General features: G+C 39.5%; 1 protein-coding gene across 4 annotated transcripts in view; it reads left to right on the top strand.

Moving 5' to 3' along the window:
• Positions 1-14,004, top strand: part of CASP7 (caspase 7) — a 41,665-nt gene extending 27,661 nt beyond the window's left edge. For 3 of the 4 annotated variants that reach the window (XM_073354331.2, XM_073354329.2, XM_073354330.2), the window contains 5 exons: positions 5,603-5,751; positions 6,989-7,117; positions 7,525-7,700; positions 10,119-10,257; positions 11,592-14,004. In XM_073354331.2, coding sequence (XP_073210432.2) covers positions 5,603-5,751; positions 6,989-7,117; positions 7,525-7,700; positions 10,119-10,257; positions 11,592-11,815 — 817 coding nt within the window. In that variant the 3' untranslated portion in view covers positions 11,816-14,004. The remainder of the gene's footprint in view (positions 1-5,602; positions 5,752-6,988; positions 7,118-7,524; positions 7,701-10,118; positions 10,258-11,591) is intronic. The other variant, XM_078853874.1, reaches the window with a different exon arrangement.
• The last annotated feature ends 1,505 nt before the right edge of the window (positions 14,005-15,509 follow it).

Raw genomic sequence — 15,509 nt, 5'->3', positions numbered from 1 at the left:
TAGATCCATGGTATTCTGAGTTATTCTTCCGCTGGCACCAGCTTGCTCGTAGAGTGTCTGAAAAACAAAATAAACAATTTCCACCCCCCTGGTGGGGACAGATTATTGCTTAATAATAATACCACTTTCTTTTACAAATTTCCTTGCTAATTGCAGGAAAAACAGAAGAATTACCTCCAGGCTGTCCTTATTTTGTTCTATAGTCAGGCTAGTGAATTACCTCACTCACTGGTCATTTATGAAATTCATGAGATGGTGTACCTCAGTTTCCCCTCTTGTACAACAGACCAAGTTTGCAATAGTTTCTCTGCTGTACCAAGCTTTAAGTTTATTCTCAGGTAATAGCTGAGACACAGCTTCAGATTTTAGCACTGTACACACGCACACACACACACCCTTTAAGGTTAACCTGTCCCCCTTATTTTCAGGCTTGACTTGTTTTTTTCACCTCCCTTTCCTGGAGGGCCGTAGCTCACGAAAGCTCATGCTCAAATAAATTGGTTAGTCTCTAAGGTGCCACAAGTACTCCTTTTCTTTTTGCGAATACAGACTAACACGGCTGTTACTCTGAAAACTGAGTCTTCTAGTAGCTTGTTTGCTGACCAGATGTATTGGTTATTTGCAGCTCCTTTGTGCCCATCAGATAGGTAATTTGCATTTACACAGAGGCTTACTAGCTTGCTTCTGGATCCAAAGCTGTTAGCAGCTGAGACACTGTCTTAAAAGGGAAGCATTTTACTTCCATCAGAGTTCTGATTACTTTCATCTCCTGCTCCAAATCACACAGAGATCTGAAAAAGAAAGCACAACCTACTGTGGCCTCTTTTAGAGCCCTAATAGGATTTTAATTAAGTACCATGTTTTATTTGCATTTCTTTTACTCTTTCTCCAATATACACTGCACACGTCCTGGGAAAATGCACATTCCTTCCATATAGTTTAACCTCCATACATTATATTAGCCATATTAATTTTACACAAGGTGTAACTGCCTCCCCCTTGCCTACAGAGTTTTCATGCACACCCACCAAAGCAACAATCTAATCCCCCAGAGCCATCCCAAGGCTCAGTGTTCCCATCACAGAGTCTGATCTAATGTCTTATATGCATGGAGCTCCCACAGAGTCAACTGGAGTTCAATGCACACACGGCTGGTAGAATCAAGCCTACAATATGGATTGGAGTAAATAAATGAGCTAGGGTTACAAAAGGAAACGCTAGAGCACACAAGGATAACAGTCCATGCACTGAGCTTATTGCACAGCTTGTGGATTCTGAGAATGGTAAATATAGTGCAGTGGAAATGGGGGAAGGGGGCATTGATATCCCAAGGAAAGAAGCCCTCTAACATGAAGAGAAGAAGACAGTAATACTGAGAGACTCCATTCTCAGCAAAAGAGCTTTTTCCCCTTAAAAGTGGTCTTTAGACATGTTTAACTATTAAATGGTAAAAATGTTTTCTAGCAGTTTAAACCCATGGGCTCAAATACCAAGGTCTTTACTCACTGGAGTAGTAATTTGATCCACAGTGAAGCAAGATGGAAATTACTTTATGTCCTCCCTGTGAATCTCTAGCGTCACGAAGTTCAGCAACCGGGTGATGAACAGGATGAGACGGGCAAGCAGAAATACTAATCTTTTTTATCAACATTACGCTCATTTAAAAAATAGTAATCATTATCCCAGGGTAGATACAGTAAGTCCAGCCTTTGTAAGGTAAGACTCTCAGACACAATACCACTGTCAAGCCTAAGCCAGGACTTAGTGTGCACATTCTGGTTTTCATTCTGTCTTTACCTGTGGACAAACTGATGTTACCAAAGGGGAATTCAGTTTTGCTGGACTCTTGATCTGACCAAAAGGAGGAAGAGGAGTGCAATGCCTGGGGGACTGGGCTGACTGACCAATGGAGGTTGACCAATAGTGGCGTGATACAGAAGAATTGTGGCATAATTTAGATGTAAAAGCTGAGAGACCACAACCATAACATACCATTGATCTTTTAATCCAGACAAAGTTGAATTAAAAAAATGGGGAAATTGCAGATTTTGGATTTCAGTGATGCAATATGAAAAATAGAAACTGGTACTGAGTGTTCCTATTCGATCTTTCTTGTAATAGGAAAATGAGGGGACATCCATTGAAACTGACAGGCAAACAATATAAAAGTAGTAAAAGGAAACACATATTTACACAACTGATAATTAACCTGCCGAATTCCCGAAACAATAAATTATTGTGACCAGGGAGGTTAGTAAAAGCAAACAACAAAAAAGACATTTATATGGCTAATGAGAACATCCTCAGTTAAACAAGTTGAAGGATAAAAATGTTTATACATTTATAAAGCTTCATGCTTCCAGTCATAAACCAATTTCTCACTTACTAGTTTTAGGTAGGAACTTCCCCTCTGGGCAAATTCTTACATAATTGTCCATTATGCAATTTCTTCTACCTTTTTCTTATATATCTTGTATTGGGCTCTCTCAGACAGTAGATTTTTATCTTCTGCTGCTAGAAAGACCATTGATCTAGTCCAGTATGGCAATTTGTATTTGCCATTTGGGTATGTGGAGACATAGGGTGATCGAAAAGTTGGAGTCAAATAACAGATTCCGTGGTATCTGGGTTGAAGATCCAGTATGGACATACACCACAAGTTTGTTCCTTAGTGATTTGTCAGGCATTGGCTTGGACTATGACCAGGAGGAATTTGCTAGAATTGCTTTGTTGGCTGCCAGTAAGTACACTGTGGGTCTGATCCTGAGAGGTACTGAGTGACTGTCTTGTCCCTTCAGTTTCCATTGAAGTCAACAGAACTTGCAGGTCCTGCTCTCTTCTCAGAACCGTGCCTTACATGTCACGCAGGAACAACAGAGAAATGGAATACATTCTTGCATGTCTGGAGAAGATCTCACACTGTGATAGGGATCAGTTAAAATATTTGATGGGGACTATATAGCTGGGTTTTGGGAAGAGTACAGGTTTTTATATGCAGTTGGGAAGACAATGGATTTACTGGATGCCATGGGAAAGTGTGTCAAGGAATGTTCATGGGATGGGTGCATCCTGTAAATTAACAATAATTGTGTGCTGATGCCACTTGAGGATGTTATATTGCATGTATCAACAGTGCTTCTTTATTTAGGAAACCAGTTAAAATATTTTTTCTGTCAAAACCAAAAGCTGCATAAGCCTGAAACCATCATGGGTTGAGGACGCTGTATACTGTGCATTTACCTGGATATAAAATTTTTAATGCTCTGCTCTTATTTTGAAATTGCCTTTCCTAGCATCTTTGCCAGATCTTGTGTATTACTGCAGGATCAGATTACAGACGGGAAAGATAATTTTAGAATAAAATAAAAATTGAAGCCCTCCTTGAAAGTCAAATTTAATAATCCTATATTGTGGAGCTAAATGTGGATAACTCTTTCTGGTACCTCCACTTAGGGCAAAGTTGAATAATTGCCTTGACTGTTCTGATTGCTTCCAAAGCCCACAAACAATCTGAAGGAATGAGAGTATCAAGCAGGCAAATGGCTGACTACCAGAAAGTTTAACTTTGAAATATTAAATGCTTTTGAGAGTCTCCATAACTAGAGACAGGTTTCAGAGTAACAGCCGTGTTAGTCTGTATTCGCAAAAAGAAAAGGAGTACTTGTGGCACCTTAGAGACTAACCAATTTATTTGAGCATGAGCTTTCGTGAGCTTTCCGATGAAGTGAGCTGTAGCTCACGAAAGCTCATGCTCAAATAAATTGGTTAGTCTCTAAGGTGCCACAAGTACTCCTTTTCTTTTTGCATAACTAGAGACTATTCAGGAGCTTTAGTAATCTAAGGAGAAGAGAAAGAGGAAATATGATGGAAGTACAGTACCATAATGAATGGTGCAGCGAAGGCCTCCTAGGTGCTGTCCCTTATCAGCAGAACAAGAGGACACTTGAAGTTAAAGGACGACCATTTAAAAATGGAAAAGAGATTGCATATAAAAATGACAAATAGCATTAAGAAGAGCAGCCTGGTTTCTTGCTTACCCTGACCCTAATACTAGAGCAAGAGGGCACTCAAAGCTAAAAGGCAACCATTTTTAAATTGGGGGGGAAAAAAGAAAATGCATTTTTATAGACAACAATTAATCAACTTGAGCTCTCACTGCTGCAGGATATGGTTGAGGCAAATAGCTTGGTAACTTTCTACAACGGCTTAGATAGAGGAATAAGAATAGCAGTAGTAGTTAGGTTAATTAGGCTAAAATTGCAAGGATATAGGCCCATCATCCTTGTATGATGAACCTTTAATTCTTTGTATTAAAAAGAAATTTCCCCCTATAATATAGTGTTGAGGACTGGAGATATGCCTTCCCCTGGGGCATCCAGCAACAGACACTGTTGGAGGCAGGATACTGGACTAGATAAACCTAAGAGATCTGCTGATTCAGGTCCTCTGCCCCCTCCCTGACCATCACTTCAGATGTTGAATATGATCCAAAGTTCACTGAAGTCACTGGAAAGACTCCCATTGGCCTCAGGGGGGGTTAAATCAGGCCCTTTGTCGACTGTTATCATCTGACTTTTGTTTTATAAGCAGCGCAGAGGCTATAGGTAGTTTGCATTGCTGTAGTCCCTGTGTAGGAGACCTTGCCAGCACCAGATGCCTACTGCCAGACCCCTGCCAACAGACTGATCAGGCCCCATTGGCTCTACCTATAGTAAAATCAGGGCCTGAAATAGCAGCTAACTTCCGATACACTTCCCCCACCTAAAATTAGCTAGAGGAACAACTTTATTGCCGTGGTTTTGTTTGTTTTAAAACTTCACTTACAGTAAAAACTGTGAGTAATCTTCCTGTCATCTCTCTATAGAAAAGGTCCTCTTGACTCTAATACAACTGAAGTCTTTCATTACTCAGGAGGAAGTACAGTATGTAATTACATGAAAGAAGTGTATTTTTATCTTTCTAAAATTTTGTTGTATTATAAGAAAATCATAAGAAGAGTGCTGTTCCCAGGTGTAGTGCACAAGCTCAGGTTAAAGATACAGGTGTTTAAACCAAAAATTGAAGTCACATTCACTTTCTATAATAGGCATTTGATACTTCATTGGCAGACAAAGTTTACATATGTCATTAGGTCGTATGTTACTTTTAGGAGTGGGAACATTTTCATCCTGCGTTGTTACTCCCAGGGCTTGTAGAGCAAAGGGGCCTGTTGGGTCAGTCCACTGGCTCCTGCCAGGTCATAAGGTCAGCTCAAAACCCTCTGGCTGATTTTGGGGAGCAGCAGTGGATAGCTCCAAAGAAATCCCAATCATTTCTTCCTTGAACTGTTTGCAGTGAAGTAGGCTGGTAGGTTGTGACTGGGACCATAGGCTGCAGGATTGTAGTTCCAACTGGACTCCCAAACTAAAGGATGATGATTGTGACATGCAGGGTCAGAGTTTTTGTATGGGATGATCTTTACAGGTCTAGCTAGAATATAGAGGACTCTGTAGGTAAAAGAAGAAGAAAAAAGGTAGGGTGGCAGCGATTCTGGAATAAAATAAGGGGCTACAGAGCATGTGATTTCTGTCATTCAACATCCCTTCTGGTTTTGTTCTCACAGGAAAAAGAAGAATGGACAGGAACAGCAGCCAGAGGCCCCTGTTGATAACCAGTGCCGAATTGTTAACCCAACATTCAAGTATAATATGGACTACAAGAAAGTTGGCAAATGTATTATTATAAACAACAAAAATTTTGAGGACCAAACAGGTATTTCTTGTGCTTGTCTCATGCTTCAATTTGTTTCCCACCCTCTGCATTAACATTCTTTACAATGGCTTTAACATCAGTTGATGAACAAGCCCTCTTCCCCGACACACACACTTTTTTCTTTTTTCTTTTTTTTTTTTTTTTTAAAGACATGGAACTTTGATAAATATTTTTCTTGCGTGGGAAATTGCTTTAACCATTTCTCTGCCTACTTCACATCTATCCACTACAGCAGTGCCCAGAGGCCCCCTTTTGCTATACCATGTGGTTCATGTCTCAAAGAACTTACCAGCTTGCTTTACCATGTTATCCTGTGCACCCAGCTTCCATGCTATGTTGGTAAAATTTGAACTTTTTCCATGACCTCCATCCTGAATTATAAATGTCCCAAGCGGTCATATGGGCCAATGCTGTCATAGGCCGAAAATCCAAATTGAGCAGTATGTAAGTCTTCCCAATACAATCTGGAGACTTCCCCTCCCCCTTACCTGGTTTATGCCGCAGAGTGGGTGTCATATCTTCACAGAACAAAACCAAATTACCTTATTAATGCACACAAGAGGGAAGGTGATATTATATAACATTTCTATTGTGGTAGTGCCTTGGAGCCTCCTCCAGATCAGAACCCCTTTTTCCTAAGCACTGTATAAACATAGTAAGTGGAAGTGCTTGCCTCAAAGAGCTTATATCCATTTCCTTTGTATGGGAGTTGTTGGGGATTTCTGGTCTGCAAGGGAGGGAGGTTGAGGACATGGGACTAAATTAAAGTTGAAACCTTAACTATAGTTTTTCTGACTTCAAAGCATTTTGTGGTTTGTGGTTTTGTTTGTGTTTAAATATAACAAGTTTGTTTGTTTGTTTTTTTAAAAAAAACTCTCCACACCCTCCCATTGTTCTTATCTTTGAATGCTGTACACATGAGTTGTACTGCCTAACCACACCAGAGAGAGAGAAGGCCACAGGCCCTACTCTGCAAGATGCTGAGGATACGAAGCACTTTGCAGGCCCAGGCCCATTTTAACATTGAACCTTGCATTATTTTAAATAAAAGCTAAAAATCTTGCAGGTGGATCCGAAGATAATGGGGTTATTTGTGAATGTTTGTTTCAAAATCACGTCACCATATTCTTTTCTAAGCTAGGCAGTAAATTATAATCTAGAAAGTCACCTGTGACCATTCAAGTTATTTGCTTTGCTTTGTGTATAGCCAGCTGTGGTGTTCTTCATTTTCTGCCAGGTATGTTTACACGCAATGGCACCGATAAAGATGCTGGAGAGCTTTCTAAATGTTTTAGAAGGTTAGGATTTGACGTTGTTACGTACAATGATCGATGCTGTTATGATATGAAGAAATTACTCAAGCAAGGTAACAGTTCAAGTTCCTCGTGTTGATGTACTTTTCCATATAATAAAAGACATGGTATCAGAACAGACTGAAGCTTTCATGTTTTTCCCCTTAATTCAGAGCTATTTTATTCCCTGGTTTTACTCAACTGAGAAAGTGGCCTATGCCAGTTGCTCTGCCTGCCCAGATCTTGGGTCTGGTACAGAGCTCAGTCCCTGCTCCCCAGATACTCTCCCAAGTATCCACAAGTGGTTTGTTTCCCCTCACATGCAATCTGTGGCACTGAAAAATCACTTCCCTGGTTGGAGTTGCATAGAAGGTCCCACTGTACATCTAGTGCTGCAAAGAGATGCTGTTTATAGTTCTTTCACTTATATTAAGTTTAATGTGATTTCCTTTGTGCTGAGAAAATGTTATTTGATTTGCAGCTGCAGATGAGAACCACAGTGATGCTGCTTGCTTTGCCTGTATCTTTTTAAGCCATGGAGAAGAGGGCTTCATTTATGGCACTGATGGAATTTTGGAAATCAAGGATCTGACCACATTCTTCAGAGGAGACAAGTGTAAAACTCTGATAGGCAAACCCAAATTATTTTTCATCCAGGTAACAACCTTACAAAGTAGATACTTCTGGGAGGAAAAGAGTTACCAGTTTACAAAGATGTTTGACCAGCAAATCGTAGATTGGAGGGTAGCTGGCTATAGATGTTGTGCATTTGACAATATATCACATGTGTATCTAATACAAATGTGTAAAAATGTACATATTTTCATTGCAAGTCTCTCCTCCCAGCTCTTGTATGTTGCTTCTCTTCCTAGATGGTAATACAAGCTCTTCAGGCGGAAGGATTGTCTTCCTGGGTGTGTAGGAAGAGCTGAGCACATTGTAGATGGTACCCAAATACAGATAGCATTACTGTCCAAATTTTTGTGACCACAGGTTGTCCCTATAGACTATTGCATTCTATCAGGAGAAATCTGTGCATGCAATTATTATAGTGTATTATTACATTATACATACAATTAATAATGTTTTACTGAAACTTTTCAGTGACCTGCTGTGCTGGTGAAAGGTGCCCAGTTGACAGCCTAGGGGACTGAAGCCCCCTATTTATCTGTTTAGTATGTAGATTTTGGGGTGGCAGCAGGAGTGAAAGTTCCCTTATGCCACTCCACCATCTTCCCTATGCCACTCCACCTGTTGTGGAGTGTAAGAAGTACAGCATTTCAGACTCTTGGCCCTCTGCAGATTGCCAGCAAGAGTGTGAGAGTGACACTTGTGGTGTGTACAGTTTCCCAGTACAAACAACCAATTCCTTGCACATAGTCCTACCAAACAGCAATCAAATGGTAACAGCTTTCAATCAGAGATGAGCTTTCATCAAGAGGTGAAAAATACTTGTCTGGAGTTCATTCCAACGTGTCAACTCACCACACAGCATAGCTAAATAATAAATAAATAAATATTAAAAAAAGAAGGGATTTGTATTTTGTAATTGTATAAATGTTAAACATGTAAAGTACTACAGTGGCATGACAGTGAATGACTTTGGTACTAAGGAGAACATATAATTCTGTACTTCATTGTTACACTGCACAGTAACATTTACATTTCTTGTAACTGTGATAAATAAAGGGCGGGTAGCTCCCGTTTATGGACACCCAGCCAGCAAGTTAGCTATAAAATTCCTCTTAGTAGCTGTTCTCTACTCGCTTTACCTGTAAAGGGTTAACAGGCCCACAGGTAAAGTAAAAGGAAGTGGGCACCTGACCAAAAGAGCCATTGGGAAGGTAGAACTTTTTAAAATTGGGAAAAAAACTTTCCCTTTGCTGCTGTTCTCCGGAGAAGGAGACGGAGCAGCAATGCAATAAGCAGGAATGCTGCATAAGGCATGAACCAGGTATGAAAATTCATCAGATCATATGTAGAATTACTTATTTGAAACCCCGCAAATATGTAAGTAAATTAGGAATGTTTAGCTAGACTAGGGTGACCAGACAGCAAGTGTGGAAAATCGGGACGGGGGTAGGGGGTAATAGGAGCCTATATAAGAAAAAGACCCAAAAAATATGACTGTCCCTATAAAATCGGGACATCTGGTCACTCTAAGCTAGATGCGATCAGGTTTATTCTTTATTTTGGCTTGTGGATCTCCTCTGTGGTAACCCCAGATGCTTTTGTTGGCTTGTAACCTTTAAGCTGAACCCCCAAGAAAGCTATTTTGGGAGCTTAATTTTTGTAATTTTTTCTTTTAAAATCTAGCAAAAAGCCTAAGTTCCAGATGTATTTTTTTCGTTTTTGTTTTTAATAAAATTTACCTTTTTTAAGAACAGGATTGGATTTTTGGTGTCCTAAGAGGTTTGTGCATGTTGTTTGATTAGCTAGTAGCCACACCTAATTTCCTTTGTTTTCTTTCTCAGCTCTTCCCCAGGGGTGGGCGGGGTGAAAGGGCTTGAGGAATTCCCAAGTGCTCCTTCCTGGGTTCAAATGTGTTTTTTTGCATTTGGGCGGTGTCAGCATTTACCAAGCCAAGATGAGAGAAGCTGTAACCTTGGGAGTGTAATATAAGCCTGGAATGGCAAGTATTCATTTTTAAAATCCTTGCGGGCCCCGACTTCCTGCACTTGAGGTGCCAGAGTGGGGATTCAGCCTTGACAGTAATTTACGGACATAATTGATCATCCACTCAAACTAATAAACTAGTAGACTAGCCAATTTGGTTATGGTTTAAAATGTTAGCGAACATATTTTAACTAACCCAGTTCTAAACGGGATTTTGTACTTTGTGTAGATAAGGATATATCGTGTTTAAAAATGTATCACTAGTTGTGGCCAACCCTAGACTCCCCCTACGGTTCAGGATGATCAACTAACACACTTTCCAACAAGACTTTCCCTGTCTATACTCGGTGCAAAGTCCTGTTTTAAATTTTCAGTTAAATCACAGTAACCAACAGTTTTTAAAACATGACCAATTTTCCCATTTTAGACACGCTCTTCTTGTCTTTACCATGTTTTCAGGCATGTAGAGGATCTGCATTTGATGACGGGATACAGACAGATTCTGGACCTGCCAACAACACGGGGGTAACAGATGCCAATCACAGATACAAGATTCCAGTAGAAGCAGATTTTCTCCTTGCATATTCCACAGTGCCAGGTAAGTAATGGGAAAGACAGGCTGACATCCATATGCAATTGGCTGCACTGGCAATTAGGCATGCATTTTTGCACCTGAACTTTAGAAATTCAGCCCCTAAGTATGGATAAGTAAATGTAAAAGAAATTGAATATTTTGGGACAAAATCATTTGCCTGTTAAGTATATTTTCTTGTAATTTTACTGAGTGACAGTTTATCCATTTTATTGTGGAAAGGATAATAAATAGAAGTGCCAGACTAGCTTTCTTTGCCTTTCAGTACTTCACTTACCTCTGTTGTTCTACTCTTCTTTTTTAATAAAAAGTGTTATTAAAGAAAAAATATTCTGTATATCTGTAGTGCTCTGGGAATAGAAATTATGATGTTTGGTGGCGGTAGGAGTTAAATATAAAGTACACAAAATAAAGACTACAAAGCTGAAAATGAAGTTCTGGCCATGAAAACTTCTTTAAAGGAACAGAAATAAGTTGCTTAAAATACATGCTGAAGTATAGTGGACTGAACATGGGCATCAAAGTCAATAACTCCTGAATTCTAGACCAAGCTTTGTTGATGACACACTGTGCAACATTGAGCAAATCATAAACTCCTCAGGTCATAAACTGCCCCATTTACCCTGCATCAAAGGGCTGGAGTGTCATAAAGGGGGCTCTAAAAGCTCCAGAGGCAGTCAGGGGGAAATTCTCTGGCACTGGTAGTCTGGAAGACAGCTGAAAGGCTGTGTTCTGAGGACCCTTTCCAAGTCCTGGCATAGTGGGCATGTGCTGGTAAGGCTGCAGAACACAGCATATCCTCAGATGCACAGCACAAAATTTCATCCCTTAAATCAGTTTCCCCATTGGTGAAATTGTAATAGTGATACCTCATATGGGTATTGTGAGGCTTAATTAATTATAGATACTATCTTGATGATGTAGAATGTGCTGTATAAGGGCTAAGAATTATTAGCTTCTTTTCTAAATTGCTTCAAAAGTGGGTCATAACATAAGAACATAAAAATGGCCATAATGGGTCAGATCAGTGGTTCATCTAGCCCAGTATCCTGTCTTCCAACAGCGGCTGGTGCCAGATGCTTCAGAGGAAATGAACAGAACAGGGCAGTTTATCAAGTAATCCATCCTCTGTCCAGTCACAGCTTCTGGCATTCAGAGGTTTAGGGACAGCCAGATCATTAGGTTGCATCCCTAATATTCTTGGCTAATAGCCATTGATGGACCTATCCTCCATGAACTTACCTAATTCTTTTCTGAACACAGAGTCCCATTCCCCTCTACGTGCCAATAAGAGAGGAAAGATAATCCATGTGCTTTCTTATCTCTCTCGCTCCTTGTAGGTTATTTTTCCTGGAGGAACCCAGAGAGAGGCTCATGGTTTGTGCAGTCTTTGTGCTCCATGCTAAATGATCATGGGAAACAACTTGAGATAATGCAGATCCTCACCAGGGTCAACTACATGGTGGCCACAAACTATGAATCAAAGTCGGATGACCCACGCTTCAGCGAAAAGAAGCAGATACCCTGTGTGGTCTCCATGCTCACTAAAGAACTTTACTTCTGAAAGCATATTCAAAGAGTTGATGTTAGGGCACGCTTCCCCCCTCTCCCCCCAGGAGATTTTATTGTATACTCGGTGCATATCTCATGATTTGTACTGGCTTCTTATATTTGGAAAACGTGATGTATCCGATTGCTGAGCCCTAATCAAGGCTTTATAGGAGGAAAAGCAACTCTGGACCAGACCCTCAGCTGATGTAAAGTCCATAACTCCATTTTCGTATATAGAGCTATACCGATTTAGACTAGCTGAGGATCTCATCCTCCATACTTAGCAGCAGAGAAAGACTGGAAGCTGTCCCCCATATTACTTGCTCTGTACACTCAACTGGATGCTGTTGAATTCTCTGTAGTAACTTTTTTCAATTTTATGTTTCATTTTCTATAGTTTGATTTCCCCCCTCCCCCCATCTCAGAAGTTTTGGAAAACAAATCTTTTTTTTTCTGTCTAATTTTGTCCCTTCCATTTGATTGCTGATATTTTTGACTTCACATTGTTTCTAGTACTGCATCACTAAAATGTGTAAGCCTTTCTACTTACTACTTCATGTTTAAGAAGAGCTGTATAATTATACATACAGTAGTTCTAGGAACCAATGTTAGTTAACAGTTAGAAGGCAGCACAGGGAGAGTACAGATTGCATTGGGGTGTGACTAATGCAAATTTTGTGGATGATGATTTATTTTTGCTGCTTAATTTCTCATTGATTAAATAGTGGATTTACAAACATTGATATTTAAAATCCAGAGAACAGTTCCCTCTAGCAGCTCAAAATTAGTCTGAGTTGGATCTAAATAAGTTGGCAGTGTCCCCTTCTAGCTTGCTTTCATTAGAAATCTGGTGATTGTATATACAAGTGTCTTTTTGCAAATCTTCCAATTCTACCTCCTTTTCAAAAAAAAAAAAACTGTTCTTGTAAAACGTAGGAACTACTTGAGCTATATCTTTTTCCAAGATGGAAAAACTGCAGTGTATCGACATTCAGATTCTTGCTGAGTAATAGTTATTTCTCTTGACTTGGCGTTACCTTTCTTGTATTCTGTTCAATGCTAAATAACTGGATAGCGAAGATGCATTGTAACTCAACAGTTATACCAAAAAAAATGTTTTGTCCGTCCAGAGAAGTTAAACAATTCCGGAAAACAGTATGTCTAACTTTTACATTAAATACTAGCAAAATAAATTCTGGGAATCTTCCATTAAATTACTTCTCCCCAGGAACAACAGCTCTTCCCTGAAATCTTCGTAGAGCAGCACCATTTTTGCATCACTTCTTATTACAGTTTGTGTCCTTAAAAATCTAACCCATAGTTGGGGTGGGGTTTCTGATCTCAGACATAAACCTCTTTCTCTAAGAAAAATAAAGAATAGTGACAGATATCCTTGGTTTACAGTGCTCTAAAATTTACTTAATTATAAGTCAAAAACAAGACAGGTAAATAAAGAGAACATCTTTAGAGAGTTGGGTAAATAGAAATGTAATGTTAATGTGGCAAAGATTTTCATCCAATTTTCTTATCACACAAGTAGATTTTTGCAAACTACATATAAAATGTAAAAGCAACCTGAAACAGTGAAATTACTGATTTTTGCGTGTAGGTTATTCAGATTAGGAAGTATCTTGTTCAGAAATAGTTTTAAAATCAACAAAGAATCCATTAGTAGGTTTTATTTTAAAACACATAATTTTATTGTTGAATAGAAACAATGACATTTTTCAGTAATAAGTGTGATTATTTAAGTTGAGTTTGTCTGTTTGTTCCATTATGCATACACTGGAAGTACTTCATAGCAAGGTAAACATTAATCAGGTAGCAGAACTGCCTTTAACTGCTGTGTTGTCTTTCTTTTTTTCCTTTGGATCTGAGCTAGCAAATGCTTGAGTTCCTCTTTAATATGATCTCTCATGAATATTCAGTAGCTATCCCAAAAATGTGAGGCTAACCAATTGTTCACTTAACTGGTAATGGGTGAAGTATTCTTTCTTTTCCTAATCAAAATATACAGTAGGGTTCCTTGAAAACTTCTAAAAATATGCATATTAGTGCCAAGTTTGTAAGTTTCAATATATTTTCTTACTGCTGTGACAGAATGAGGCACTTTTTCTTAAATTAAATCTACATGTCTGTGAATTTCATAAATAAATATTTTATGGAAAACTTGATCAATAAATAATTTAAATTTCCTGCAAACGTCTACTTGAGCATCATTTCAGGTGGTAATGCAGAATGCAACCTCTCTTCAGAAGAGATGATGGGTCTTTTGTGCCTTTGCCTACATGAGCTTTCCAGCCATGCCATGGAAGTATTTTGGAAGAGTTGGCTGTTCTCCATGGTTTTGATTTGGTGGGCCAGATCCTCAGTTGGAATAAAACAGCATAGGTCAAGTTACTTTTATGGAGTTATGCTAATTTACACCAACTGAAGATCTGTCCTTTACTCAGCAGACAAACCAGTTTCATGACCTGGTGATTAATCCAGCTAAAAGTTGAATTAATCATTTTATGGAACTAGTTAGCAAGCATTTCTTTTTAAATCCCATTCCCTAGCTTCCTGACACTAGGGACTTGCCTCTGTTTGATCAAGAGAAACACGTCCTCCTCTCAACATTTTCAGTATTTATTTTTCCAGAGTTTTTCACGCTCATCATGGCCTGTTAGTAGCTGGTTTACTGAGATTTCGCCTGCCTATAGAGTAAAGTTCCCCTATAGAATGTTCTGCTGTCTCAAAGGCTCCTGAATTGGAAAACTGTGGGGGCAGAGCCACAGAATACTGTGAAACCTCTACAAGCAACCTCTGCTGAACAAGGATTTCTTCTGCATATGCCCTTGGGAACTACGAAAAGACGCCAAGAGACATGGCCTAGCTTTGAGGGTTTAAAGCTTTTAAAATGATGCTGCGAATTGTAGTAATTGTTCTTAACATCCTTTTAAGCACCAGTTCTTCTCTCTCCTGCTCCAGTTGTGCTCTTGGTTAAGAGTGGTAGAAAATTATATTTAAATAAGAGAGAACAACTGTGGCAAACTTATTTCAAGCAATATTAGTTACTGGGGTAAAATTAACTTGTGATGAGGAGGGATGTGCAAGACCCTTTTTACTACCCTTTGTGCATCCCCAACATGCTGTGGAGTTGGTCTCCAGGTCAACCCATGTGGGGCTAGTGAGGAAGGCCTGTTTGGAGTTAGGTTGGGTGAGGATTCTGCATCAGCTGGTTCCATATGAGAACAACTAAAGCTGCTAGCCATACTTTGCCAACAAAGTGATCTGAAATTAGACACCAGTGAGGACAGTCTGGGAAGTCCTGGTGAGTAGAGGAAATGGCAGCTGTCCAGCTAAGGAGAAAAGCGACCTAGCTGTGCTGTTCTGAGAGGGGTTGAATCACTCCTCTGTTCTCTGTGGAGAACTGTTAACCTGGCACTCTCAACAGTAGTGAGACTGCTTTGCGGCTAAACCAAGTGTGAGCTGGAAAAGGATGATGCAACCAAATTCCTTTCTCATTTAGGCCCTGATCCAAAGGTCATTGAAGTCAATGCCTTTGCTTCAAGCCATAATATAAACACATTAATTGCTTTATTTCCCCCAACCCCTTTAAAGAAAGACTGTAAGAACTTGCTATTTTCCTCTAGGGGAAATCCAGGTTTGAGAGGAAACCCAGAGACAAGTTATTTGGGCAGGAGATGGGACAATTTCCTGAATTA

Source organism: Lepidochelys kempii, chromosome 7 (assembly GCF_965140285.1).
Source record: "Lepidochelys kempii isolate rLepKem1 chromosome 7, rLepKem1.hap1, whole genome shotgun sequence".
Classification (NCBI taxonomy): Eukaryota; Metazoa; Chordata; order Testudines; family Cheloniidae; genus Lepidochelys; species Lepidochelys kempii.
The sequence above is the reverse complement of the archived record's forward strand: the minus strand, read 5'-3'. Positions and strand labels throughout refer to the sequence as shown.